We start from the raw sequence: 27,538 nt of genomic DNA on the forward strand, positions 1-27,538 counted from the left end.
GCAAAATCGTGACGCATTATTTAACGGAAAAAAATAGAAGAAAAAACGAACAAAACATCGTGTCCTTGACTTATTTGCGGATAAAAAAGACGGTACAAAAAAAGAAGTACGTAAGAAAGATGTAAGAAAATGCCTAAGAAAGGATTTTTTGTTCCTCAAAGACTTTTTTGTCCCTTCAGAAGAAAATGAAGATGCTCCAACCAGACTACCTAATATATATTTGTCATCATCAATTTGATAAAAGACCAATGCATAATTTATGTTATAGGTAGTATTTTTTTTAAATAGCTAGGTATACGTTTTCCTAAATATATTTTATCGTTATACCTCTTCATAATTCCACACTAATTGTAACCATAATAAGATCATTCAAAGAACATGATATAAATCGGTAAAAAAATAAGTGTAACATATTTTGATTACTAACTAATTGTAAGACTATACGTGTATAGAATTTTCTAAATTTATAGAAGGTTTCTTTGACACGCACATTTAATCTTTATAGTTATTATCATATAACTGTAATTTATATCTTCTTGTTCCGACATGTTTATTTGTTATGTAGATACATTGTATTCTCTATTATTACCTTATAACTGCCGACTCACTTCTATGTACAGCAGTTGCGCTTTGCTTTTTGTTCTTAGAGGATTTATCCCAGAACATAATAAATTTCCTTCTCTTTCTCTCTATCTTTCTGCCCCCCCTCTCTCTCTCTCTCTCTCTCTCTCTCTCTCTCTCTCTCTCGACGCGGTGCCGTGCACAAACACAGCGACGCAACGCGATACAGGATGCGAATCCTATATTACAACCACCGGCAAGCTATTACCTCTGGGTTCTTGTGCAACGTGCATGGAAACATAATGGGCGCATAGTGGTTGGCTGACTGTTACATTATTAAGTAGTTGAGTGCACGTTAGCTGCGAAGTGCTGTCAGCCTCCATTCAGATGCGGCCCGGGCGAAACCAGTAATTTGGCGTTAGCCGGAAGGACGAAAGTTTCCGGAGGGGGAAGGGGGGCGGGAGGAAAAAGAGAGCGAGGAAATCGGGGGCGCCCCCTTAATCGATTATTCTCTCGCGGCAACCGCGATAAACAATGTTGGAAAACTTTGGTAGGGTATTATACACCCCCTCTCCCTTCATCCTCTCCATCAGGTAGAAAGGTAGCCGCACAGATAGAAAGGTAGCCCAGAGAATTTTCGAGCGTTTTAGGAATAACGACAGAAAGAAGGAAAGTGGCCAACGGAAGAATCTTTTTATTCTCTCTCCGTCGCGGCAATCCGATTAAAAATAAATTCCGCAAATGCTTACCACTCGTAATGGCGGGCTACGGGAGAAGATAAGGATTCTTAAGAACTGTTTTGTCTATTACGTTGCATTTAATGGGAACTTCCTGTCCCAAGACACGAGATAATATCCGCATTGTCTACCTATGAAGCGCAGTTGTGGTCTCGCTCCTGCATTTCCTATAGATATAGTTCTATAATTACACTACCTTCGTTACAGTTTCTTCGCTGAACTAGTTCGCGTATTTCTGATTATCATTATATCGTTAACGCACATTTGCAAAAGATTGTTATTTCTTTTTTTATCCTACATACATATCTATCTCTTCTCCATTTCTATCTCTATATATATCCAGATAAATATTTTACGCTCTCATTACTACTATCGCGTTTATATAGAATGTCGCGAAAGAGCTGCTCTCGTTTTAATGACACACATTCGCGAACGAGACTGTCGATTATTATTCGAGAACCTCCCTCTCCTCCTCCTTCGCACTTCGTGAGGCGGAAGTTATAATATCGGAAGGCTTAATTCCACATCGGGGAACCTCGACGACGCGGTTTCTCGCCCGTCCCGTCGGTCGACTGTCTCCTCGGCGCGCGGCGTGACGGCGCGGTGCAGCGGCAGCGGCGGCGGGCGAGGCTCGTTATCGATTTCGCGAGTGCCGCCGAGAGTGACTTAGCCCATTCGTTGCATACGAAAGACGACGACAGCGGCGGCGGCGGCGGCGGTGGTGCAGCTTATCTCTCCCGCGGCTCGCAGCCCCGTAAGACGCACTTGCGCGTCATAGATTCCATTATATTTCTCTACTCGCGAGCGGCGACATTAGCGTATCTATCTTTGCGACGCTTTTTATCGCGCCCGACGAAACATCCCATTGCGTGTACCGTGTAAATACTGTAAATGTAGCGAGCGCGCCCTTTCACGTTCAATACCGCGGTATTCCGCCCGCGGACTCACTGCTGACTATGAGCGCCGGATTCTAGTACTTTCGATAAAGTTGTTAGATATCAAGTTATTAGGCTAGAGAGATTAGTACAGGGTTTGTGTGTTAACTACTTAATCACCGGAGGCGTTCGACGTATTATTATCATGTACAAAAGCGCAAAATTAAAAATATTCTCTTAATATTTAATACTTTATACTTGAAATATACTCTCACATTCCTGCCAAAAATGTCTAAGTAAGACAAAAACATTTTTTTCGATAAAAGGAGTAATTTGCTGATATTTCTGCGATACTTTGTGTAAATTTAAACTTTTAAAAGTCACAAAAAGTCTTAAAAGTGTCAATATCGCCTTCGAGATGACGTGATAATATTTTGCTCGAATCAATATTCGACCAAAGACGGCCCTAATTGAACCTCGAATCAGGATAAAAGACGAGAGCACCTCTGCTCCATCTCTGGTCTCTCAGGCTAACGGCCAGTTCTAATCTTCTCCACGGCTTCTCTCCTCTCAGGAAATTCTATTATATTCCTGGCCAAAGGAGCACAGCGCGCTTTAATGCACCTCCGTTGCATTTCGCGAAACCGAATACACCGCTGCTGCCCCGTGTCCTGTCCCGTCCTGTCCTGTCTCCTGTCCTATCCTATCCTCTCGCCCGCCGCGTCCTTCCGCCGCCGACCTTCGCCGACGCGATATGTCGGAAGCGGAAGGTAAACTCCGCGCGAAAAATACGCACGGAGATACCGAGAAGCGCGCGGGCACGGCTTGGCACTTCCACGCCCGCGGTCATGTTTTCGTAATTAATCGGGCGCGATGTTTAACTTTAGGCTTTTAGCGCGGTTTAATATTTCAGACCGCGCGTTCACGCGCGGCTCGTGGCACAGAGAAATGCGTCGCAATTTTTATGCGCCCGTGCTCGCTGTCGGATAAAGAGATGAGAAACGTGGAACGCAACGTTATCTCTCGCCTGTTATTAATGCGACAATTGACGTAGAAGTATCGCCCGAACGTTCGAGTTTCTGTTTCTGTTTCGTCTCGTCTATATGGTCTCGTTAATCTCAATATCACTCTTGTCGCGATAATTTTTGAAACCACACAATTTTCTCCTATATTTCTTTTACTAGAATTTATTAGAATTATTGTAAGAGCTCTCCATTTCTTATATTTTGTATCATACAGAGAATTGCAAGAAGATTAAGAAATAGTCTAAATTATATTACTTGTAATTTTGCGATAGATCGAAGGGGATTAGAAAAATCTCGAGATCAGCGCTTTTGACATTCCATATTTTTCTGATTATTCAAATTTTCATATTAGTTTTCAGGCTCAATCCGCGATAGAAGTTGCCTGTTTTCACATTATATACCGTACGCGTAGTATGGAACTTCGTAACTCGCGAGACAAGATAAATTTTGAATAATGCATCCTAAGATCCGCCAAGCGCACGACCGAAAAATTCACGAGACCGGACGGGGGCTTCTCGCTGAGAGGACGAATTATATCACGGCGCGGCGGGGTCGGAGACGGACGTTATTCAACACTCGAGTGGGCAGTCTCGTTGCATCAATTACGGATATCCATTAGCCTAATTAAGCCTTATGACACGCGCGCGAAATTGCGTCGTCCGACGCCCGCGCCTCGACACGAGACAAATGAAATGAGAAAAGAAATATTAGCAAATCAATTAATAATAATAATAATAAAATATGAATTGAAATTTAAGCGAGGAAAAACGCGAACAAATTACAAATACAAAAATAAAAATCAAATCAGCTGAAACGAAAAGTGGAACTGCAAACAGACTCGAGAGGGTGCAAACGATGTGAAATGCTGGTGAAAGGCGGATCAACGTAGATACCGGGGTGGCGAAATATACTTTGCCGAAAGTTTCGACAAAAGCAAGATACAAGCCTGCTCCGCGCCGCCTTATGGGAAATTACACGATGAGCTCGTTGGATTACCGTAACCTTCTCAACTAACTCATCTACCTCCCTTTTCCTCTCGTCGATCCCCTTTTCCGCTTTGTCGAGTCATTCTCGACGCCCATCTCTCATTCCAGGAAAGTTGGAGATCTCCTTTTAATGCCCGCCGCGATTTTTCCTTCAGAATATTTAAAAAGTATCAACGTGTCATCTCGACGGGACGATGATAAATTTGGGGATCAACGCGTAGAGGAGCGATGATTCTTCGAAGGTGACCGAATTTTAGCAAAGCTTCGATTAATGTTCGAAGCGTATATTGATCATCCAGCATACTTTTCCTCAAATTTTTCGATAATTTTGCTGTAAACTAATTTCCACACTGTAATTTTCAATGTTAAATATCTTAGAAAGGAAGAGAAAAAATAAAAGCTTCTGGTAGAAGAGAACAAACTTAACATTGATTCAAGAACACGATTTCGTGAACTATAATATGTCGTTGAAACTTATACGTAATAATTCGTAACTACAAAATATCGATATTTCAAGAAATGCGCAATGTTCTCCTCTGGTTCTGATATTCGCAGTTCTGAGACATATACATACATATCTGAGATATATATCTTTGAATCACAGTCGTCAGGACGTGCATTGAAGCGCGACCGGAAACATATGCATAATGCATAATAATACATATGCGGGAAGCTCAGCGTCGGGAAATTCGGTGAAACTGCAAGAGAGAGAGAGAGAGAAAGATTTTAAATTGGATTCAGAACGTGCTAATGAATCTCGCAAATTATCGCCTCTTACGTGAGCGTGACCCAACATGTGCTGGCATTCTCGTTTTATATAGAATTGCTAACTAATTAATAATTATGCAATTCGACCATACTACGGACGCTTTTCTCGCAAAAGCGTTATCAAACGATTGACTTATCTCGCCTAATTCAAGGAGCTTTGAATACATTGCTATATAAATACATGAAATCTCATTCTAAATACATTTCCTTGCAAGACGTATATCTTGTTTACATATTAAGATGTTTGATATTAAGATGTTGCTACAAAGCTAAAATTTTTCCCAAGAAAGCTGATTTTATATTATCGCAAAGAGCTTGAAGCAAGATCAGGATTATAAAACTTTACATGTGCATTATATTGTAGACATGGTAGTAGCCTGTAATGCAACGCGTATAAAAGCACTGTATATTCTTTATTTATTTTGAAGTTATTTTACAGTACGTATATCTTTCGGATCTCATCAAAATGGAGATTCGCTTGTAACATACGTAACAAAATCTCTGCCATCATAGATAAGATATTTGCCATGAAACCAGAATTTCAATCATTGCCCTCGGCAACAAGTCCCTTTTTCTTTCTCACGCCCGGTCGATTAATATTCGAATCCCCGTATTAGAAAAGCCGAAGGGAAAGTTTTCGCGGGAGAGCGTGACATGTCTCCGGGAGACGGCGAATTAATTAGTCGGCGGGGCGAACTGATGAAGCCATTAATTACGCCGAAGGTTCGAGCAATTCCCTCGTCTTGCGGATCACCTTGTAAGCGGTGGCCGGTCGAACCCGAAATCCCGAACGATAAAACAGCGACTGCCTCGGCTCGGTTGAGCCGGGAGGAGGAACGTCACCGGACGAAACTTGGACAAAATCAGACAATGGTACTCCATTAAGAGTATCGCTTTCATCTTTGGAACAAAATCGGTCGAGTAGCTTGACGATTCTCGATACTTAACCTCAGCCATTCCTACGTTCTCGCTTTCTGTCACGACAGAACGAGCTTGTAGGTCGGCGGGGCTCGCGCTGCAGAGCGATTTTAAGCTCGGCTCCGATTTTAAGCCCGTTTCTTTATCCAGTGGAAAGGGACACCGCGGAAGGTAATCACGAAGAGAGGTTTTCGAACGCATCGGACAACAGGACCGTTGCAGACGAGGTGCTTGGCGAACAGGACAATATCTCTCTCACGGAAAAGAGAAATAATCTCTTGTGCACGAAAGCACGAATACTCTCCGAATTATATTGCGGTGAAAAAACAAACAGATGCTCTCTTACTTTAAGAGCTCGAATCTTTAGATATGAAATATTAAAATTTTTAGATGCCGTACGAAAATAAAATTCCATATAATTTCGGTCCAATAAAATTTCAGTGAAGGTAAAATTATATTTTAATTTTTGACAAAGATTATCGACTATAAAATACGCTATTACCGGAATTTACTACACATTTTACAAACTGCGTGCGCAAAATTAATAGGCGTATTAATTATACGAAATAAATGTCGACTCACCGAACGCGCCCTGGAAACGTCGAAATTCAGCTTGGACTGCTTCGCGATGATTCGGTGACGCTGGAAAAAAAAGACAAAGTCCACATTAATCCCAAAAAATAGTAGTCAAAAATGTTGAAATTATCATAGACGACAGAGCGTAACGCACATTAAAATGTAAAATTACAGATTCGTGCTTTCAGGCGTCAAATTGAAATGTTTCCAACATAACAATGGCAGACGTACATTACATATTAAACGTGTGACAATACATATTATACGCTACGTTTATACAATTTTTATGTTTCGTACGTTACAAAGTTAATTCCTACATAGAATATTTTCCCGTCTCTAATTATCAGTTATTTACATATGTACCTATCAATTCATCAATTACCATGAAATTTGTTATAACGCTCTTCATTAACGGTATGTCATAATTACAACCGGTGGTAATGGAATAATAGAATGTTCGTCTAATACCAGAATGAGAATAATGCCAGTCTATATAGCTGCGTAAATACACAATCATAGATTATAGTCGTATACTTATTCAGGCGTGCACTTGCACGTGAAAGCGCACCATTGTTCTCGTATGTGTATGTGTGCACGCGCCAAGTGCTGGACAGGAAACGGACATGTTCTAAACCGTATCGCGCAGAAGGGAAAGCAAAAGCGCCGTTCCCCCCGATCTGTTATGAATATAATTCCGACTGTCACGCGGAATCACCGCATTACGATTATCTATTATTCACGGCTTGAAAAAAAAGCAAGTAAAGCCGGTAGTAAAATGTAAACTTCACGAACTGGTCCGGCTTGACCTGATCTGGTTTGATCTGGTCACGGCGAGTATCTCGCTGACTTGAATGCGATCGCACGATGATCCTCCGCTTCCGGTATGTCTTGCGAACCGGCTCGAGGATCTCGGCGATTCTCGATACTCAACCTATCCCAGTGCGATCATACTTGGTCCTCGTTACAGAACGATGGCGAACAAGAAGCGGAGTGAGCGAGAGCATGCGCGCACACGATATATATATATACACGCAGAGACAGAGACAGAGACAGAAAGAAATTGCAGGAAGAAGAGGGTGGAAAGGAAAGGTGCAGGAACGCTACGTAGGTACTTCCAATTCGATCTCTGGTCTAAGCCTTTAATGCCTGCTTATTCGTTCGCCTGGAAGAGGATCCCGAAGAGGTATCTAAACTTTCCGAACGCTCCGCGGAAGAGAGCTAAACGCCGAACGATTTCGCTGCCGGCACTCTCGGGGAATACTTCTTTCCTCCACTGACTAAGTCGTGGCAATGGCTGTCGATAACTAAGCGAATTATTACGTCATGACGAAAAATACGAGGTCGATATATGAGCTATTTATTTCGGAACAGAACAGAGTGGAGTCGTGAATATTCCTGTTCGGTCGTACATCTTCAAAATAAATGACTCTCACGTAAGAGAGTCACGGTGAATAACTTTTGAATTTTGAGAAAACTGCAATTTATCATAATAAATATATGTGTATCTTAAATTATAATTGAGTTTGATTCAATTCGTTTGTATCTGTAAATGGGTCATACTTCTCACATCAATGGAACATACAGTGATATCGACATTCGACATTCAACATTCAACATTTATGTGTCGTTCATGAATGCATTTATGTTCGCTGTGTAAATAGAATGAAATCATTTCGTTTCGATATTTGACTTGTACTACTTTTAAATAAACCATACATACGGAGCGTTTATTTTGAACTCTTTCAACGAAATTTGAACCTCTATGAATGTAAATTTGAAATGTTAAATATAAATATGAAATAAAAACGCAAATTGTGTTTATGCTGTATCTATAAATTCTATTTTGTTCACACTTATAAAATGAGACAGAAACAGTAAAACCTATGTAAAATCTTATGTTAATAACTTAGAAAATCATTCACTACGATAGCACTCAATATCTCATTTGGAAGATTTGCAATCCTTCAAGCAGTCGGAAATAATTTTTGGCCGGATATCTCTACCAGCAATATAGTAAAATTGCGGAGCTTCTCTAGAAAAAAGGAAGAAGGAAATGAGAGAGGCGAGGAAGAGGAAAGGAGAACGAATCTAAAGAGAACGCGAGCATTACAACGTATATTCCGACATCGACTCGACTTTCCGCCAGGAAAGAAAAAAGATGCGGGCCAGCCGGAAAAAGGGAGGCAAAGCAAGCGCGCGTGCTCTATATCCCCTGAATATCGGCGATTGTGTTTTTTGTCAAGGATCGAAAGTGCCTCGTCTACCCACACCGGCGCGCTTTGACGTTTAACCGGACGCTTATCGATTGCGGAATTTATTTCTTTTCGTATCTCCAGTCTCGGCCACCATTGTCCTCTCGCGCTCTCTCTCTCTCTCTTTTCCTCCTTCTCTCTCTCTCTCTCTCTCTCTCTCTCTCTCTCTCTCTCTCTCTCTCTCTCTCTGTCTCTCTCCGCCATCCCTTCTGCATCCCCAATGCCGCCCTCTTTATCCCGAATCATCCGGCCAGGCGGAACCGGTCTCTCATTCCCATTTTGTTTCCGTTCCCCGACGGCTGTACAGATAGGTGAGATTAAGCTCCGCGATGGCGCGGCTGCGGTTATCAGGAGATTGCATTTTAGCATAATGGTTACGAGAGGCCGCATTGTAGCTCAGTTTTGAGGGACGCGCCATGATGTCGTTGCGCCGTGATGGGTGTCGGGGCATTTATCATGGACCAGGTATTTTTGCTTTCTCCCTCTCCGTTCTTCCCATCGTTCATCCTCACGCACGTCGATCCACGTCTATACGCGTATACGGAATTCGTACAATATAAATTCCCTTTGCGACGTTGCATATAAGAAAAAAATGGTATATTAACAAATAAAACGAATTGTTTTCGAGTAACTTATATTGCTGGCCATTTTTAATTCCTCTCATTTTCACGTTTCATGTGAAAATATTAGTATAGGGCGACTGATCGATTGATTGACTAATTGGAAATAAAATATGTATAATGTTAATTATATACACTGCTTTTTAATTTACATTATCGAATGTAAATTGGATTATCACCGCAAAAATACTTGACCGGCCGCTCTTGCTCCCGGCTGCTTGCCAATATTATTAAGGTGAGCGCCGATTTGGTAAGCGCCATGTTTACGCGATACATCAATCGACGACGGCGAACAGACTTGCACGTCGATGATGCTCGTTCAATTAAACATTTCAAGCTAATTCCGGTCTATGCGATGCATATGCATGCGCGTGCATATACGCTTCATAGTGTATCCGGCTATATGCTAATCGTGCGTGCTTCCAAGTTTACTCGTTTGCATAACCAGAAAGAACGCGAACGTGATCTCATGCTACACGCGTTCTACTTAGAGACGGTGATGCGATATCCGTTCATATTATTGATAACCTGCCGAAGAAATTTTTCATTTTATTTTAAAACGTTATTGATTTTTCCATCGATATCTGTCGAAGAATATCGATTTTTTTTCTACTAGGTAAATAATACAGGGCTGCGAGCATTAATAGGGAAATGACCGATATTATAATTCGTCAGATCGTTGTACTTTGTCGGTTTATTTGATTATGCCAGCCAATATATTGTACGAATTTACGCTATTCAATACATTGTCAATTCATTCATATTGACACATTTGTCAAAATTGATCAATTATTTCGATTAAGATTAAGCACATTAAACATATACTCGTAGCGAATTAACTAGTATGCGATTCTATAATAATTAACAATATTAATCTAGCAAAATACATATTGCCATCAATCTTTTTATTTCTTTGATTAATATATATCATGACATTCAACAAAGTATTGATTATCCGCGAATACCGATAACGGTCTGTAAACTGTCGATACCTGAGGTTACTATTCATAATCGGTTATTATTCGACGATTATATAATCAACACAGTTATACAATCCTACGTACAACCATCAATCTGCTACTTGGCAACAGCAAAGTTTAATTACTTGTGGGTGCGGGCGGTCACAGCGCGGTTAAATACTCGACTCCATAAACCAAGATATGACATAACATTTTTCAGTTTAGCGAGAGAGTTCGGCTGCGGGCGCAGCCGACTACGCGGCTGCATCGCAGTATACTTTTGCGTGTTTAAAATTCAACATCGATTCCTATAACTAGGGTCGCTCAGCAGGGTTTTCCAGCGATCCTTCTAAGGTTCGCTAGTCAGGGTGTGTTCACCCATATATATATTAATCAATTTGGATTATAAATAGATTGCATGACGCCGCTAGGCGTCGCATCGCCCGTACATTCTCTCGAGTTCAAAATTCCGCACCGACCTGTATATAAGGAGACCCCCTACGGGACCAAAGCAGATATTTTCAGGCGCTAGTCGCCTAGGTATATTAATTATAAATCTTTTAGTTTAACAAATAAGAAATTATTCTTATTAGACAACTCTAAAAATTATGTTGATATCACTACAATGAATAATATTCATGTTACTACAAACATACTTTTGGCATACACAATATATTTTTCGTTAATGCCACTACTTTCTTGTAGTTTAAATAATTTATTTATTGTGTGTTATTACAACTATATTTACATAGTTAGGCGTTATTTATCCACAAATTTCTAGTCGGTTTTAACTAAAAAAATCTAGTTGCTGGTACAAATTTTTTTCTCTGAGTGTCTATATACCTTACAATAATTCATAATAATCTTCAAATAATCTCAAACTCAGGAAATGCCGCTTCATAAATACTGATTAACTCGATCATCTGAAAGATTAATTCATCATTGAAAGATTGATAAACGAAAGATTTAATCGCATTAGTAAGATAGCGCGACAGGACGATGAGTTCTAAATATGTATAATAATTTGTGTAACAGAGATTCATGATGTACTGAGCGGAAACTGAGCGATAATTTATTATGATTTTAATCACAAAGACTGAAAATAATACGTAATTATTCTCAAGTAATTCGTGTAATGCGTATCGTATAATGAATTCTATCAATAAGTAATGTTTTTTTACAGATAATCATTGGAATATTTAACGTAACATAATCTTGCTATATAGCAATGATAGAAAATTTAGTAAATAAAATGCATATATAATGCTACTTACATGAATATCTAAAAGATGGTATTTATCGATGGTAAGATGATTCATTATTTTCATATTATCATATTTTTAGTTAATAAATTATTTGCATTACAACTATCTGTCAATTGAAATTTAGCTATTTACAACAGTTCAGCACATATATATTCAGCATTATCATTGTTATAACTTGTCCTTTCCTCCTATCGACATATGTACATAATTATATCTATTACCGGTGATATTATTATTCGGTAAAATTAGCAATCGATTATGTATTAATATTATCTGTAATATCATTGCAGTAGGTAAATTTCTTGCAAATGCATAAATATTATACTCACAGTTATTTTCAAACCGTATTTTGTGCATTCTTCATATTCATTTTATTTTTTATCTTTTATATTTCTGTTTCTGTATCTCTATCATTAATAAACCGTTTCAATCCTGTTAATTTCAAATAATATTTTAGATAATTCATAATCATCATTTAACTAATTCATTCTAATCTCTTAGATCGATCACATTACTGTTCGATAATGCTCTGGTGGTTCGGAGGGAACGTCTTAGGGAATATATAGTAATACACTTTCTCCCAAGTTACTTCCATGTGATGAAATATACAATAGCAATAACCGCTTCGTATATTCAGCCGATTAACGTAAAAGAAGTGGCTCTATGACGTCCATCGGATACCCATAAAAGTTTTCGACGCCTCGTCTCCTACATCTCGCCCGGCGGAAAAGGTGCTGCAACACGGTTGCACATAATGCGATTCCCCGTAGAAATAATGACTGTAACCCCCGACGAACGCGACGCGTGCACGCCCGGGCGCAGCCGGCACCGAATAAATAATTCAGAGTCTACTTCGGCGCGCAGACGGCGGCACGAAAAACTTTTAAATGACTTCTGACGAAAATAGCGGTTCTCGGGGTGCGGGCCGCAGTATAAGCCGGAACACGTACCTAGTACCTAGTCGTCGGAGAACCGAGGATGCCGGACTGAGGGCGAGAGACGACAGAAAAGCGGCTGCAGACGGGGAGGAGGAAAAGCGGAGGATGGATGGAGGGAGGGAGGGAAACACTCAGCAGCTTGTAAATTTGATTTAGTCGAGCTCTCTGTAGCGTACATCGTATCCTGCGAAGTTACGGTTGCGTGGCTCTCGGCTGGTTATAACGAATTCGGGATCGGCGAACGAGGGACGACGGGTGGCTTGGGGGGGACGAGGAATGGAAAGGGGATGATGGCGGCGGGGGCGGCGGAGCACGACGATGCGTCGCGGGTATAATATGCCTCGGCGGACTCGAAAACATGCTCGTGCGTTCGCGCGAATGAGCATGCCATAGAGAAAGAGCAAGAGCAAGAGCGAGAGCGAGAGAGAAAGAGAGAAAGAGCGACAGAGATAGGAAGAAATGGAAATTAATCGGCATAAAACACTATTTTTTTGTTGGCGAACCTCGAGTTCTTCCGTGCCGAGGGAGATAAAATCACGTAAGCGGCAATTATCGTATAGCGACCGCGCGCGTCTTATCTGAGCAGAATGAGATGTAGCAAAGATGCGTGAATGAGATTGGAGGGAAAGAAGCTGAATCAGATTTTATCTTAACATCATGCTCACCGATTCGCCTCCATTCACGTCAACTTAATCTACCAACTCTCTCCCCCCGATCGTTCAGGAAGAGAGCGGTTGTGCGCAATCACTGTATCTTCTACTTAGGGAATGAGTTTTTCACGTTAATCTGATTGATTTTTCCAACGCTCCATTCATCATTACTCGACAGCTTTAATGCAGGGACAGTGACGATGCTAAAATTTTCATCGAATTAATAGATACGCGCCGATATAAACGCGAAGCTTACAATTTTCAAGAAACCTACGAGTGTTTACGAGTGTCTAAAGCGCATAGAATGCATTTTCGATTTCAATAACCGTAAATTGTTAAAAGTTCTGATGACGAAGGCAAATTCTATGGTACGGCGGACGGCAATGATGCGTCGAGTGTATAACACGCCTCGTCGAGTCCGAAAATAACCGGACGCGTTTTGCGCGGAAGATCGAGAAACGGAAATTAATCAAAGAGCGCCCTTTTTTTTGGTGTCGACCTCTGACGTCACGTTCGACGTGACAGAAACTACTTGACACTACCGTGTTGAACGCCATATTATCGAAGTGCCATAAAAAAAAACGCTTTTATCCGGGATCAAAATAAATATTTTCTCCTCCTTTATCTTCAGACAATTCTTTTCCTTCCACATTTAAAACCGCGCAGAAATATTTTCTCTTATTTCTGACAGCTCTCGCGATGTATCAAAGATTGCTTTCGACTTCTAAATTTGCACTCTATTAGTAGAGCAAAAAGAATACGTCAAAATCACTTCTAGTCAAACCTCAAACTCACGGAGCCTCGCGAAAATCGAGAGAGGATAACAAATGTTTCTTGACACTGAAAATGTCGCGCGTTTCGCAAGTGGAAACGGCACGAACGAGGTCAGAGACGAGGCGAGGATAAATCATACTTGTATTACCCGCGGCGTTGGCTAACTTCCGCGAGCAATAAAGTCTCAAAAAGTTTAAGGGCAATACTTATAAATAACGAATAACCTGAATGCATAATACAAAAGGAAGAGAGAAGTGCAAGAAGAGGAGGAGGAAAAAGCGGGGGCGGGGAGGGGGGAAGAGGAAAATGATGACAACCAGGGGAACGCGAGGCAGGAGAAGATATGATACGCCCCGGTGGACTCGAAACTAAGAACCACGCGGGAACGCGACGAGCGCGAGCGGACGACGAGGACGGAGGCGGAAATTAATCGGAGAAAATCTCTGCTCCCGTCGGCTTTAAGCGGCCCCTTCCGCCCAGTGAAAATTATTTACCGAAAGGATTGGTGCGCGCGCGCGCCTCCTTTTCCCGTCGGATGAATTTCGAGATGGGTCGCTCGGTGATGCGGAAATCTCGAAAAGAAGAAAAAACGATAAACGGAAAATGCACACGGCGCGAGAACGGAGCTCTCGATTTGCTTTATACGTCACGTGCACATTCAGCTCTGCAAGTCTGGAATGGATAACGTAATCCCGGCATCTTCCGGTGGAATGAGAGATACAAGCGTGATCTTGTACAGGAAAGGTAGTTGATTTTAAATGTAGCTTATGAGCCCTTGCATGTAAAGATAGTAAATGAAAATCGCGAGCTTGGAAAAGTATCAAAGCAAGCTTCTTGTGGAACGGCTAACTATAATCTGAATATCTCGCTCCGCTGCTGTTAGATAATATAATTAAACTGTAGGAATAATTTTAATCGTTTGCTTATGCAAGCCAGACTTCGATGCGTATTCATGTATGGATATGGCTTTATACAATGCACGGCGACGATATGACGACGAAGCTGTCACGGAGTATCTCTCGGCATCACTTTTTGCCGCTGCGGTTACGCAATATATTCGGAGTAATGGAATACTAGAGTGAATGGTACACCGTGTTGTATGAAACTTGAAGAGTTTCGTACATATCTCCAACTTTAAAACGTTGTTACGTCATAATTTGAGATATCATCAGCTCGTTCTGGTAAGATTATCTTTATATTGCGGAATAAAACTAATTCCAAAATTATTTTAGTCTGAAGCGAAATTTCACTTGTATAATGGACCAAATTTTTCTCCTATCTAATTATTATATATATGATCCTGTTTTTATATTCAATATTCTTTTCTTCAACATGCAGGATATAACAGACCTATTTTATATGTATATATTGAAGATAAAAACAGGATCAGTTTTAGTAACTAATTAGTGTAATCCATATTAAGAAAATAAATAAAAATAAGAAAAGATAAAGTACTATCTTTTGCGAACAAATCGAAGCTAGGATTTTTGTGCAAGGACAGCATAATTAATCCATTCAGCCTTAATATATTCTGGAACGTGTAGTCTCGCGCAAAATATTTGGTACGCGTGGCATAACGAAATTAACGCGCATACGTAAGTAGCGTTAAATCAATAACGCACATTGCACTGATATCAGAGACGCCAATGCATAATACATAAGCGAGAGAGAGAGAGAGAGGGGGGAGGTGGGGGAGAGATGTGGTACCGGGTGTGCGGACAAAACGGGGCCACCGGACCTCACCGATAAATGCACCCGATCGTTGGCGCGCCCAAATTTTTCGACGTCAACGATTGTTTATGGTCGAGCCTGGTACAACCGCGTAACCTCGTGAACTCCATTTCCGGCCCGATAAATCATGCACGCGGTTACCGAATTCCAAGCTCCTGTGATAATAGTTCGCTGAACGAGACCGTTTGGACGGTTATCGCGCGCGCGCACCAGGCGAACAAAGAGAGGAAAAAAGTTGCGCGTGATGAGCGATCAAGAGTTGTCGAACAGTCGGATCGGAAAAAAACGCGATAAACTCGCGGAATTACTCGATTATTAGAACAAACAAAAAAAAATAAGAAAGCGCAATCACGATAGGGGAAGAGGAGCGAGATAAGAGTAATACAGTCGGAGAAAAAAAAATGGGAGAGAACATCGAGTCTCGGAAGAGAATAACTACCTCACTATTCTCACGATCGAAGTGCGCGAATGGAACGACAGTTAATCGACAGGAGCACAGAGGAGAAAGGAAAACGGTGAGGGAAGGGGGGAGGATCACTTTTTATCACCACGCAGTGCATTTTGTTCCGCGAGTTAAAATCATTCGGAGAAGCGATGGCGCGCCGGCGGTTTTATCGATGGAATTTCGTTTTCTCGGAGAAAACGTTTGAGAAATCGTTCCGCGATTCTGCGTCGCGGCGTTGGCGGAGGGATGCCCGGATGGTACGAACGATGGAGTTGCGGAGGGTAGAATAAAACGTCGGGCGCAAGGGGGTACCGCGCACTTTAAGAGAGAGAGCAGACGAGAAAATGGGGAGGAGTCCACGGCGCGCGAGAGAAGAGAGATCGATGGGCGGTGGGAAAAATGTGCACCGAAATTTATATAACGAGGAATTCCATTATACCGAGCTCGATATCCGCGATACGGTGTGTGTGTATGGTGCATGCGTGTATCTAAATACACAGATACACATACATACATATATACAAATATATTTTGTGTGTGTGTGTGTGTGGGGTGTGTGTGTGTGTGGGTGTGTGTGAGTGTGTGTGTGTATATGTATATATCGGAATATCGAGCGGCATGCTTCATCGACCGAGATAAGATCCGTTTACATTTGCCGTCAACCTCCTTCCCGCTGTCCCCCTTTTCAGGCTTGTGCATGAATCACGACGCGCCCGTAAGTTCTCCGTAGGACCGATTTTTCGTTTCGCCTACATTCGTAGGATCGTCTTCGAGACGTGAACGGAATCCTCCGCTCACGCTCCGACTCGCGATCGGCGATCCGCGAGTTCGCGAAGCTCGCGAGAGGTCGAGAGAGCGCGCGGAAACGAGCGTGCGAGCGAGCTGAGCGAGCGAAACGCGAGCCCGTCCGGGGACCGGACAATGCGCAACGATGAATAATAGATCCGCAAATAGATTCTGTTCTCTATCTCCTTCTATCTCGAACGAGAGAAGATTTATAGCAGGAGGACCGTAAGACAGTGAAAAATGTACGGACGCGTCGGGCTCCTCATTGCCGTGGGCGGTAACTAGAGGAGAAAAAAGAGAAAGAGAGGGAGAGTGTGTTCTTCGCGGAGAATTTAAGCGTCGATGCGCGTTCGCCATATCGCACCCAAAGTTTGGATTACTGCAAAAGCATCTCACGTGAATGCCGGTTGGTTTTTCAAGAGACAGGAAGAAAAAGAGAATTTCAGTACATCCTGAAAGGATAATCCCTTTAAGCACATAATAAGAATAGTACATGTAAATATTAAAGAGACGTACGATAAAAAGTGTAAATAAATAGAAGCGCATAGTAAATTAATAAATAAGTGCAAAAACACTCGACAAAAGATTGTAATAAATTACAAGCAACAGTTATTTTTAATAAATATGCAGAGAAACAATAGATATTGGTCACGTTGGTTATTTTTATTCTAAATTTAGAAATAAGTATAAAGAATTGTATAACGAGATTAAAAACCGTTTCACTATTCATAAAAAATAATTTTTTAATACAGTTAGTTTCATAGACATTATCCCAGAAAATTACAATGAAAATATAGGTACATATATAAGAGCGAGTAAGAGGAAAATTTGATAAATTCATAATGCTGAACCTCTTCAGAATAACTATTAGACAATTAGCATTTTTTTACTCCGTGATATGTCTGGTCGTCGTCCGATTAAACGAGCAAATGTTACGACGTCGTGGCGGCAGCCACGATCGCGGCCACGTGGGACGGAATCAGTTTAAGCTCCGGAGAATCCCGTTGAATTTTTGATGAAATTCTGAAAATTCGCGCGATCCTTTTCCGATTTCGTATACCGTCAGCTCGAGAGCGGGCGCGAGACGCGTTACCAACAACGTTAGATTGAATTTTAACAAGAGAGAAAAAGAGAGGGAGAGAGCGAGAGAGAGAGAGAGAGAGAGAGAGAGAGGAGAGAGAGAAACAGAGAGGAATTGTCCCGCGACCGCGGCGTAAATTTCCTTCCCTCTCGGGGCGATCGCCGAATTTGCAAACCTAAGCGAGCCGAGACCTTCTTGATTAAAAAGATAATTCGATCGCAGATACTCCGTCTTTCCAGGGAATTGAAATGTTTCGAATGCCTCGATATTTCCGTGCGCTCTTCATCTCCCTTGTCGATTGATTTATTTCATTGTAACACGAACGCTGTACGGAAGAATGCCTTAATTAAAAGTTGTATCCATTTCGAGGCACCGTGTAATTATAAATGCGTCAATATGATTCTAGACTCTCCTGCAGAAAGCATACTGTACTTTTAACGTGAATATACACATACATACACAAATTTTTCTGGCACACATATCTATTGTACTTTGTAAAAAAAAAAGAAAAAACTAAAGGAACAATACATTAGTTTGTGTAAAAAATTATAATAATCCGCATATTTTTGTATAATGTTAGGATTAATTGGATAATTCTCCATGAAGAAGATGTATAATTCTTAAACTTTTTGGATTTTCTGAAGATAATATAAATATATAGATTACAATGTTTTTTTAAATTCATAATTCTCTGTATTCTCCACATAAAATAAAGATTATTTATCTCCTGCATAATATTTAGTTAGCCCGTCGTAGTATCATATATTAATACAACACATAAACAATTAATAATACTAAATACAATTTATTTCGTTTTAAAAAATGTCAAACATATTAGCTATTTCACCTTTTTTTTTTCAAAGTATATTTTCAAACATTTATCTTACATTTTACTAGAGTAAAATTAATAAAATCATTCAAAAATCTAAAATCGTGTAACTCGTCACGATTTGTTACGAAGAATTCGTGCGACCGTATGAATCGATTGTATATACGTCGATCAGTGACGTATGCAACGCGACTGAAACTGATTGTATTTTACCACGAATCGATATTTACCCCGGTGCACATGGTCGCGCCCTGCCGTGGCCGTGTACAAAGGTGCCGATTTTCCTCTTCTGGCCTCTCGTGTTCCGATTTTCATCGCGAGTGGCGCGCGCCCCGTGAAAACACTCCCGTGTGCTATCGGCTCTTTGTCGGCTCGAATAAAGCGTCCAAGCTGTTATCATCGCGTTGATAGCGCCACGGTTGTCCAAAAAACAATAACGCAATAGAGTTACCAATCAGATCTGAGTGAAGTAAAATGTGCATCCGCTCGGGGCCATTAACGAAAATTGAAGATTCGACAGATTTCTACACGTATGTTTAAAAGGCTAAAAATACGACCTAAACGAATAGCATAAAGTGTGGTTCTTCTGCATTTTTCCCTTAAATTAATCATATCTAAAAAAAAGCATGTAATATCTAAAAAAGTAATTTCTGTCTGGAAAATTTGATTTTTGTCATTTACAGAATTTGACTTTCATAATTATTAAAAATATCGTTTGCGACCGATCGATAAAGTTTCAAAATTGAATTGACTAATATGTGCATTTGGTGACGCAAGATATCGATAATAAAAGTTTCCCTCGGTTGCGATTGGCAAGCGTTCAAATTAAGGCTAGATAACTATGCATTCTCACTCGGAATATCAATGACAAAAGTTTTCTTCGGATCCGTATTGGCGACGGTTCAAAATTACATTTTGATTAAATTCCGTTTGGTGCCGATCGCGCGGCGATCGTTCAAAGTCGAGCACGGTGAAATGTGTATCCACGCAAGATGTCAATGATAAAAATTTGCTCGGGCGCGTTCGACAGACACCGTCGACGATATAATCGCGGCAATACGTACATGAGCCGTACCAGAAATTACGATCCGTGATATGAACGTCCGATGATACGAACGAAAATCGAACGGCGAACGAAGCTGGATATATCTCCGCGAAAATTCGCGCCGCGAGAACGTTACTGTATCGAAATGAAAATCTCCGAAGGTAAAGCCTGGTCGCGATCTAATCGGCGGTACGCAAATTACGTCGAGAATATACGAGTTCGATTTTCACAGAAACGGAATTTTTTTTCCATTTTTGTCGAGCGCAATCACAACGCGATACGATCGACAAATTAGACCGTCAAACATAAAATAATAATTATAATTACTCTTTATTGGTTAACCATTACCCTCAAAACATTCTTCCAGATATGTAGTTCGTTCTCTCTTATATCCGCATTTCCAAATAATTTTCGACAGAAATAGAGAAAAATTAATCTACAAAACCAACAGCGTGTTAATTAAAATCGCAAAGAGTTGAATATCATGTTTTTTGCACGTCTCAGTTAACATTTCTTGCTAATATTTTTATCATCGCCATTATTTCATCTTTTTCCATTAGAAGATTTATTTTGAACATCCATATCTTGTGATACAAAAACTATTATTATTTATTATTAAAAATATTATTAAAAACATTTATAAAAACGAGAAAATCTTCTGTATTATAATTAAGTTCAAAACATTGCATAATTCTTTATAATTTTTCATTTAATCATTTACCGAAAAACAATTTATTTCCACGCAGTTTGCGTAAGCGGTTTGTTTTGACAATTGTTCTTTTATTAGCGTCCAAGCATGGTGTATGTTGTATGTTCGTTGTCGCGATTCTCTTTTTCATCGTACGAATGAAAAAGGTCGGCCACCCGACTGGCGGCGCGCGGCGCGGCGCGTGGCGGTGGTGCAAGCTCGGGCCCGAGTGATAAATCGTCTAATTATCGGTCGTTTTCTCGGCAGAATTGTTGCCGCGATGGATAGGAAATGCAAGTTGCTCCGCCGAGCGTTTACTCGCGCTAATTGCTGCATCAGCGATCCGCGTTGCGGACTCTCTCTCTGTCCCCGCTGGCCCGTAATTGAATTGCATTTTTCGTTACCGTGCAGAAGGATCCGATTGTCTAGGGATCCGCGCGATTTTCGCGGCCGGGCGCAGTTGTATCGTTACGTGGCGAGAGCCAATCGATGAATAATATGTATACGGAGTTATCGTATCTCTACCTTTTTGTGCTCACAACTAAATTTTCCGTATATAATAGGTATTCTCTTTTTATTTAATTGCAAAATATTGTGCTAATAATTATATAGAATTATACAATCACCAACAGAACTCATGAAATACGAGAACAGAAATTCGCAAAATATAAAATTAAAAAATCAAACAATTTAATTAGAAAAATTAAAATATTACAAAGTTTCCTTATTATTATATACTTATACCTAAAAATTTAATAGAATAATATATATATATATATATATATATAATATATGTATATATATTAATTATCAAGAAAACGTATAAAGATATATAAATTCCGGGTAAAATATTAAAATAAAACAATGAGATAATAATCCTTCTCTAACACATACGATATCCCGAATGGATTTTGCTTCACAAAGCTCGGTTATCTTTAAAATTTACCGCCGGATGAATAATGAATGGATCGTCCTTGCATTGTCTTCCCTTCTGATCCGCATTATGTCACTTTGGATACGTGCCCAAGGGCGGAGAATAAAATCGACGGGAAAGAGAAGAGCGGCGAGCGGCGTGCGCGTGCACGCGTGCCATAGCGAATGCCATTCCATAAAACGAAGCGTGACAGCGTTTCGAGGTACGAACTGTCCCGTAATAATAGTCAACCGTATATATCGACTAATCCAATTGATCGTGCGCTAAAGTGCGTTATTATCGCCTTACACTTTCCACTATGGAACATTGTAAAGCCGGACATTATATTGTATCATATAAGGGCGCATGCAAGGCACGCGCACGCACAACGTACGCATGTATATATATGGAGTCACCAAACTTATCGCGTGTCCTTCCAATCGCATATAAACTAGGGGCCATATATTGGAGGAGTTGACGGTTATTTTAATGTTAATCCTTATAATTTACGTGTTGGAGCTATCCTTCTTTATAATTCCGAAGAAATATAAAAAAATAAAGGTAATAAGATAACAGTAAATAATAAGTGATAATTATAAAGTCGCGTGCGGGTTTTCGATATTTTTACGCGCGTTAATCTCATATGTATTAATTGTAGACTGCAAGATTGTAACACATATATGATGACAAAATTGTTTTATTGCAAAAATTCTTTCCATACTTGTGTGGGAAACTTGCATACAGCATCACGTGATTTTCCAATCCACAATTACACGTTTCCATCTAATCTATCTGTCTAAAATTCGTTTTGTGAGTTTGCATCTGTCGAACTATAACGTCCTGGGACCTAAAAGCTGATCTACCAAAGTGCAGAGGACCACGCTTCGCCTCCTAACTTTCTCATTTCGTTTCGCAAACGAGAGTATCTAGACCGTTGCGAGACTAAATCAAATAACGCAGAAAACGTCGGCGAACCAACTCGACACAATCTCTCGTCCGTGCGGGACAACGCATCGCGATATCTCGTACGAGATGAGAGACTTCGTTTATGAGCGAAAAACGCAATATGAAAACAGTCCAGAATGATGGATCATCCACGCGGATGTGTTATTTCTCTCGTGGTTTCGTTACGCATTTACTAAAGAAATACAATGTATTGCTGCGCGCAATCCGAAATTTGTCTTGCATCGAAAATATACTCGCGCGCTCCGTCTGGCGAGCATTAAACGACGCGATGCGAAGAATCTCACCATCAATCTTTTTTTCGTGATTCCCGTTCAAGTATATCCGATGAACATTTCACGCGTTTGTATGCCCTCGTCTTGCCAGTATGCAGCGATCAACCGCATGTAGATGCGACCGCAGACTATCGTGTTACCCCCGATATAAGCAACAACTCCATCCTCTTCCCGCCGCTTCCGCAAACCATCACCAAACTACACGCATTCGGCGCATTCGACATCAATGCCCAACACTTGGGGACGATGATAGCGGTACGCTCGCGAAATAGAAAGCACGTGCATATTTCTGTTTATGCCTCAATAGATACGAATGGCTGGATGAGGCATAAAAGCGACGACGCCCTCGCCTACCAAAGCCGTCCTCTTCCGTGTCCGTTTTATTTCGACGTCGCCGTTCCCTCGGCTTCGTTATGCATGCGTGCATGCGTGCGTTCGCGCCCGATCGCGTGTCGAAAAACTTCGCGCTTTTTTCCCTCCCCATAACCCGCGCAGCGCGCCAGAGAGGGAAAGAGAGGTGCCACCGAACGAAACGAGTGGAGACACGGAGGTGGTTCGAGTCACCGAGGGTGGAAAATAGAGAGAATAGATTAGCGGCACTATTATGAGCTGAGCGCAAACGAGCGTGCTTCTTGTGGTGCACGTTAAAAAAGCATTAACATTGTTGTTGCTACACAGCAAGCACTGCTATCCTCTTTTCATACTTTAGCTCTCTTATTCCTCAGCATAATTATATGATCACGGTATAGAAATATGCAAACATAAATTATGTATTATATACGAACTGTAATGACGCAGCGATATTCATACATGTACATTAATCTTATCATATATTAGCTTTATAAAAATTACGGTCACCAGAATTTTTTAAATTTTTATGTGAGGTTATTTTAGGATAAAGTAAGTTAATCTGCAGATTATGTATTACGCATCTAAATGCGGGAATGACGCGTTACGGACTACACTCGTTTGTAATAATTACATAAAAAGGGACATATAAAACGATTTAACACAATTTCAAAAATTTAAACGAGCAGTATAATATTGGAGAGGAAAAGTGTTCAATGAAATTGAAAAAAACCCTTTTACAATATTTAAAAATAATTTGGAACGAAAACAGAGACGTGTATTATCTCGGTGATGCACCGTTCGTGATATCGATATGGCAGGATGCGGATTCGCTTAGAGCTGTTTTTTACAGCTAAAACAACATAAGATGCGTGCAGGAAAAAGAAGATGAGATCCTTAGCGCCGCGGTAACGCACCTGGAGCACACGCGTTTTTTTGCGGCTTTCCATTTTCGCGACAGATCGGTAGGACTCGCATCCCTTTTTCTCTCTCTTTCTCTGCGATGCTTCGACTTGCGACGATGTGAAATTGATTGGCGAAGAAACGGGACGGTTCTTATAATAACATTTCCGCGGACGTAGCGAGACGTATCGGAAGTATGTTGCGAGACCGAAATAAAATCGCGGGATCGAATACTTTCGCAGTGGGAGACCTCTTCCTCGAACATGACGATAACGATCGTGGGAAACGATCGACTTTATCGAAGTACTACTGAAGGAGCCGGTACTTTCTCGTATTATTCGTATTCGATATACAGTTGTTGAATCGATCCGAGTTCTTGAATTCCATTCCTCGTTGAGACCTTATACCACATTTTCTCTCTCGAAGCTGTCCCACTTCCCCACGCCTTCTTGTCTCTTTAATCTTGTATTCTACTTTGAAAATGGCTTACGTATTGTCGCCCACTCCTGATGCACAATTGTTTTATTTATTAACACCATACACGCGGAAGTATTAAAGCCATCTAATACGCGCGTTCAGTCATCGAATTTCTCTGTAATATTTAAAAACGTATCTTTTCACTGATACATTAATATTACAGCTCAACTACTTCATTCTGCAAAAGAATAGATGGGAATTGCGACGAATCGCAAGTAGTGAGGTCTCTTTGTGACTCGGCATACTGAACGGCAATTAATGTTCCCGATTGCACACGTTTTTCTTCGCCAGCCAACAATTTCCTGCCGATGCTTTTTTTTTTTCTAAAAAAAACTACACACGTAAGATATTTTCTTCTTATTCGGTTGCCATTATCATCTTTTTTGTTCTCTACGAAATAAGCCTCTTTCAAAAGTCATCTTGTTTAATGGTGGCAACTTCACGCGAGATGGGAAAGATAAATTCGATCTTTCCGCATTTTCTACGGTCGCCAAACCACACACGCACCCGGCGCCCAAAAACGTGCAGCTGCAAGATATTGACCCACGAATTCTTTGGATCGTGCGCAGCTGGGCGCGTCCTCACAACACGCCCATCGCAGAATCTATTTTCGAAAATTCGGCAACGCGTCATTACAACATCATGAGCCTTCAGCTGCTTTAGCATTTTTTACACTGAAATTTCTTTTTACTACGAGCGATTTCAGGATACTATTAACTGGTATAATAACAATCATATTGTAGCGTTATGATTATAATTTGTAAAAACAATATAGGAAAGTCAAAAGCCAAAACACGAGCAATAAAGAATATTACTGTTAAATTAATCTATAGTTTATTGTCCAAAGGTAGAAGAAACATTGTAGACGTTTCGACTAATCGTAAGTCTCTTCTTCAACACAATAAATAATTAAAACAAAGAATATGAGAATTAAAAGGTAAACAATATGATATAAAACGGATTACACGTAAACAGAGTTAACATAATATAAAGATAAATAAAGATAGGTATAACTTCATGGATTAAAAAATACGAATCGTAAGTAAGATCGATAAGAGACCATGAAAAAGGTCAGAGACATTGTCGCGAGTATAAAATTTTAAACGTTGAATTTAAAATCAAACAAAATAATTTAAGTCAATAGTTAAGAAAGACGTTAAAAAATTTATTTTTCATTTGGAGACGAGAATATATTAATCTAATAAGTTCAGTGAAGATGTGAGTTTCGGTTTAAACCTTATAGTCCAATTAATTGTGTATAGTTTAATGTAAGTCAAAAACTAAGAAATAAAAATATAATAGTTCTGTGATTAAAACATTAAAAATATGAAGAATGAAAATTAAACAATTCTAAATGGTAAAGAAGTTATAGAATTAAGGAGGTAAAAATTCAATAAAGCTATAAAATAACTATAAAATAAAATAACAACTTACAAAGAATAGTCAAGTAAAGATAATGGAAATAAACTGTGGGTTAATTTAACGATATCCTTTTACTGCTCGTATTTTAGCCTTTGACTTTCCTATGTTGTTTTACATATGTATAACGTGCGTAGCTAATTTATTATTATTATTTGTATTATAATACAAAAAAATGTACTGTAAATAAGCTATAAATATCGAATCATTACTGCTACTCTACAATTAGTCAAGTGACACAGTTAATCACTATCTGAAATTGTTCGTAGCACTGACAGCACTAATGCACTTCGCAAAGGAAAAGGGATAATTACCTTTCCGCATTTACGTCGACTTACGGCAGCGCTTGTCGACGCGATTAACGACAGGCCGATAGGCCAATAACGATTGCGATTAATTATAATGGCTTCAATTCTAGCACGCTTGCAAACTCGTCATCTCTCTCTCTTGTTCTTTTGCATAATCTTCCCGTGCGCGCGCAAATCGTAAAGCGTACGATTTCAATATCGCTCGTGCGAATTTCTACGTAATTCGATTTCGATCTGACGACAAGGTATGTCGCCTTTCCACTCTTGACTCTGTAAAACAGAGCAGGCCATATATATGGCACCTCGCGACAATTGCTATATTCTTATCAAGAGACACTACCGTATTTACACGACAATGAAAATTTTTTTCGATTATCCGTTCATCCGTTGAGCCTTCAGACACTTTGAAATATATCTTTCTTTAAAGAGTCTGATGGAACGACATTCTTTTACAGTTCTGCTTTTCATAATTAGATGTTTTGATAAGTATGACGTAAATTAATATCGAGTCAGGTGTACATAATGTATCATTCGTAGAATAAATGCAATTACAAGTGTCTATCAATTGCAGGAATAAGTGGAAATACTTTATCACAGTTTTTAGAAAAAAAATAGTAGTCAAATAATAGTGTCAAAAGATAGATCACAAGAGAGGACAGTAAAAGAGAAACGGTAAAAAGAGAAAAAGATCTGTCGTGCATATAAACTTTTCTCAAATTCTCGTCTGACTGATAAAACTTTAAAGGGGCGAGAAAACGCACTCCACCCTCGCCTGCAATTTTCTGTCGCATCTCCGTTCGTCTCTCGTTCAAGTTAATGAAAGCACCTTTCGTTGAAACGATATAAAGAGCGGACCCGTTCGAAAGGGATCGCAGGACAGAAAAAGAAGGGCGAAAATGCGCGCCGTATACGCCGGCGCTTTTATTGCCCCGTTATTTCATTACGAATTCACCGTCGAGCGATCGCGAAGTCGAATACACAATTATCTAATTAGAGCGGCAATTACGTCATCGGAATTTCATTGGGCGTGTTAAGCGGCCAGGTAAGGCAAGGCCGTGTACATACCCGCGCGCACACAATCGCCGACTTCGATCGGTCGCTGCGATGTAACTCGATTTTCCGAGACGACCGAGAAACGGGTAGGGAAGAATGAGGAAACTATTTTGCCGGCAATTACAGAAAACCGACCTTGCGGCTCTTTCTCTCGCACCGCCACCTTCTCTTTTCTCCATTCTTTTTCGCCGCGGCAAAAACATACCTACCTTGGCGTGCCCGCGATTAATTTGCTGACTCGCGATCGTGTGATGAACAACGACTCCGCTAATCGACAGGATGCAACACCGCGACTACGGACTATTGCGTGTATGTGTGTGCATACATATATATCGACATGAATTCAGTACTTTTATACTGATTAACTTCT

At 40.3% G+C, this 27,538-nt stretch overlaps 1 protein-coding gene across 1 annotated transcript in view; it reads right to left on the reverse strand.

Annotated features, from left to right (window-relative positions):
* The window catches only part of LOC139816612 (uncharacterized), a 198,433-nt gene that overhangs the window by 64,335 nt on the left and 106,560 nt on the right, over window positions 1-27,538 (reverse strand). Inside the window, exon 3 of the mRNA XM_071784229.1 lies at window positions 6,453-6,512. Within this exon, the coding sequence (XP_071640330.1) occupies window positions 6,453-6,512 (60 nt within the window). The remainder of the gene's footprint in view (window positions 1-6,452; window positions 6,513-27,538) is intronic.

The sequence above is a fragment of the Temnothorax longispinosus genome, chromosome 1 (assembly GCF_030848805.1).
Source record: "Temnothorax longispinosus isolate EJ_2023e chromosome 1, Tlon_JGU_v1, whole genome shotgun sequence".
In the NCBI taxonomy this organism is placed as follows: Eukaryota; Metazoa; Arthropoda; class Insecta; order Hymenoptera; family Formicidae; genus Temnothorax; species Temnothorax longispinosus.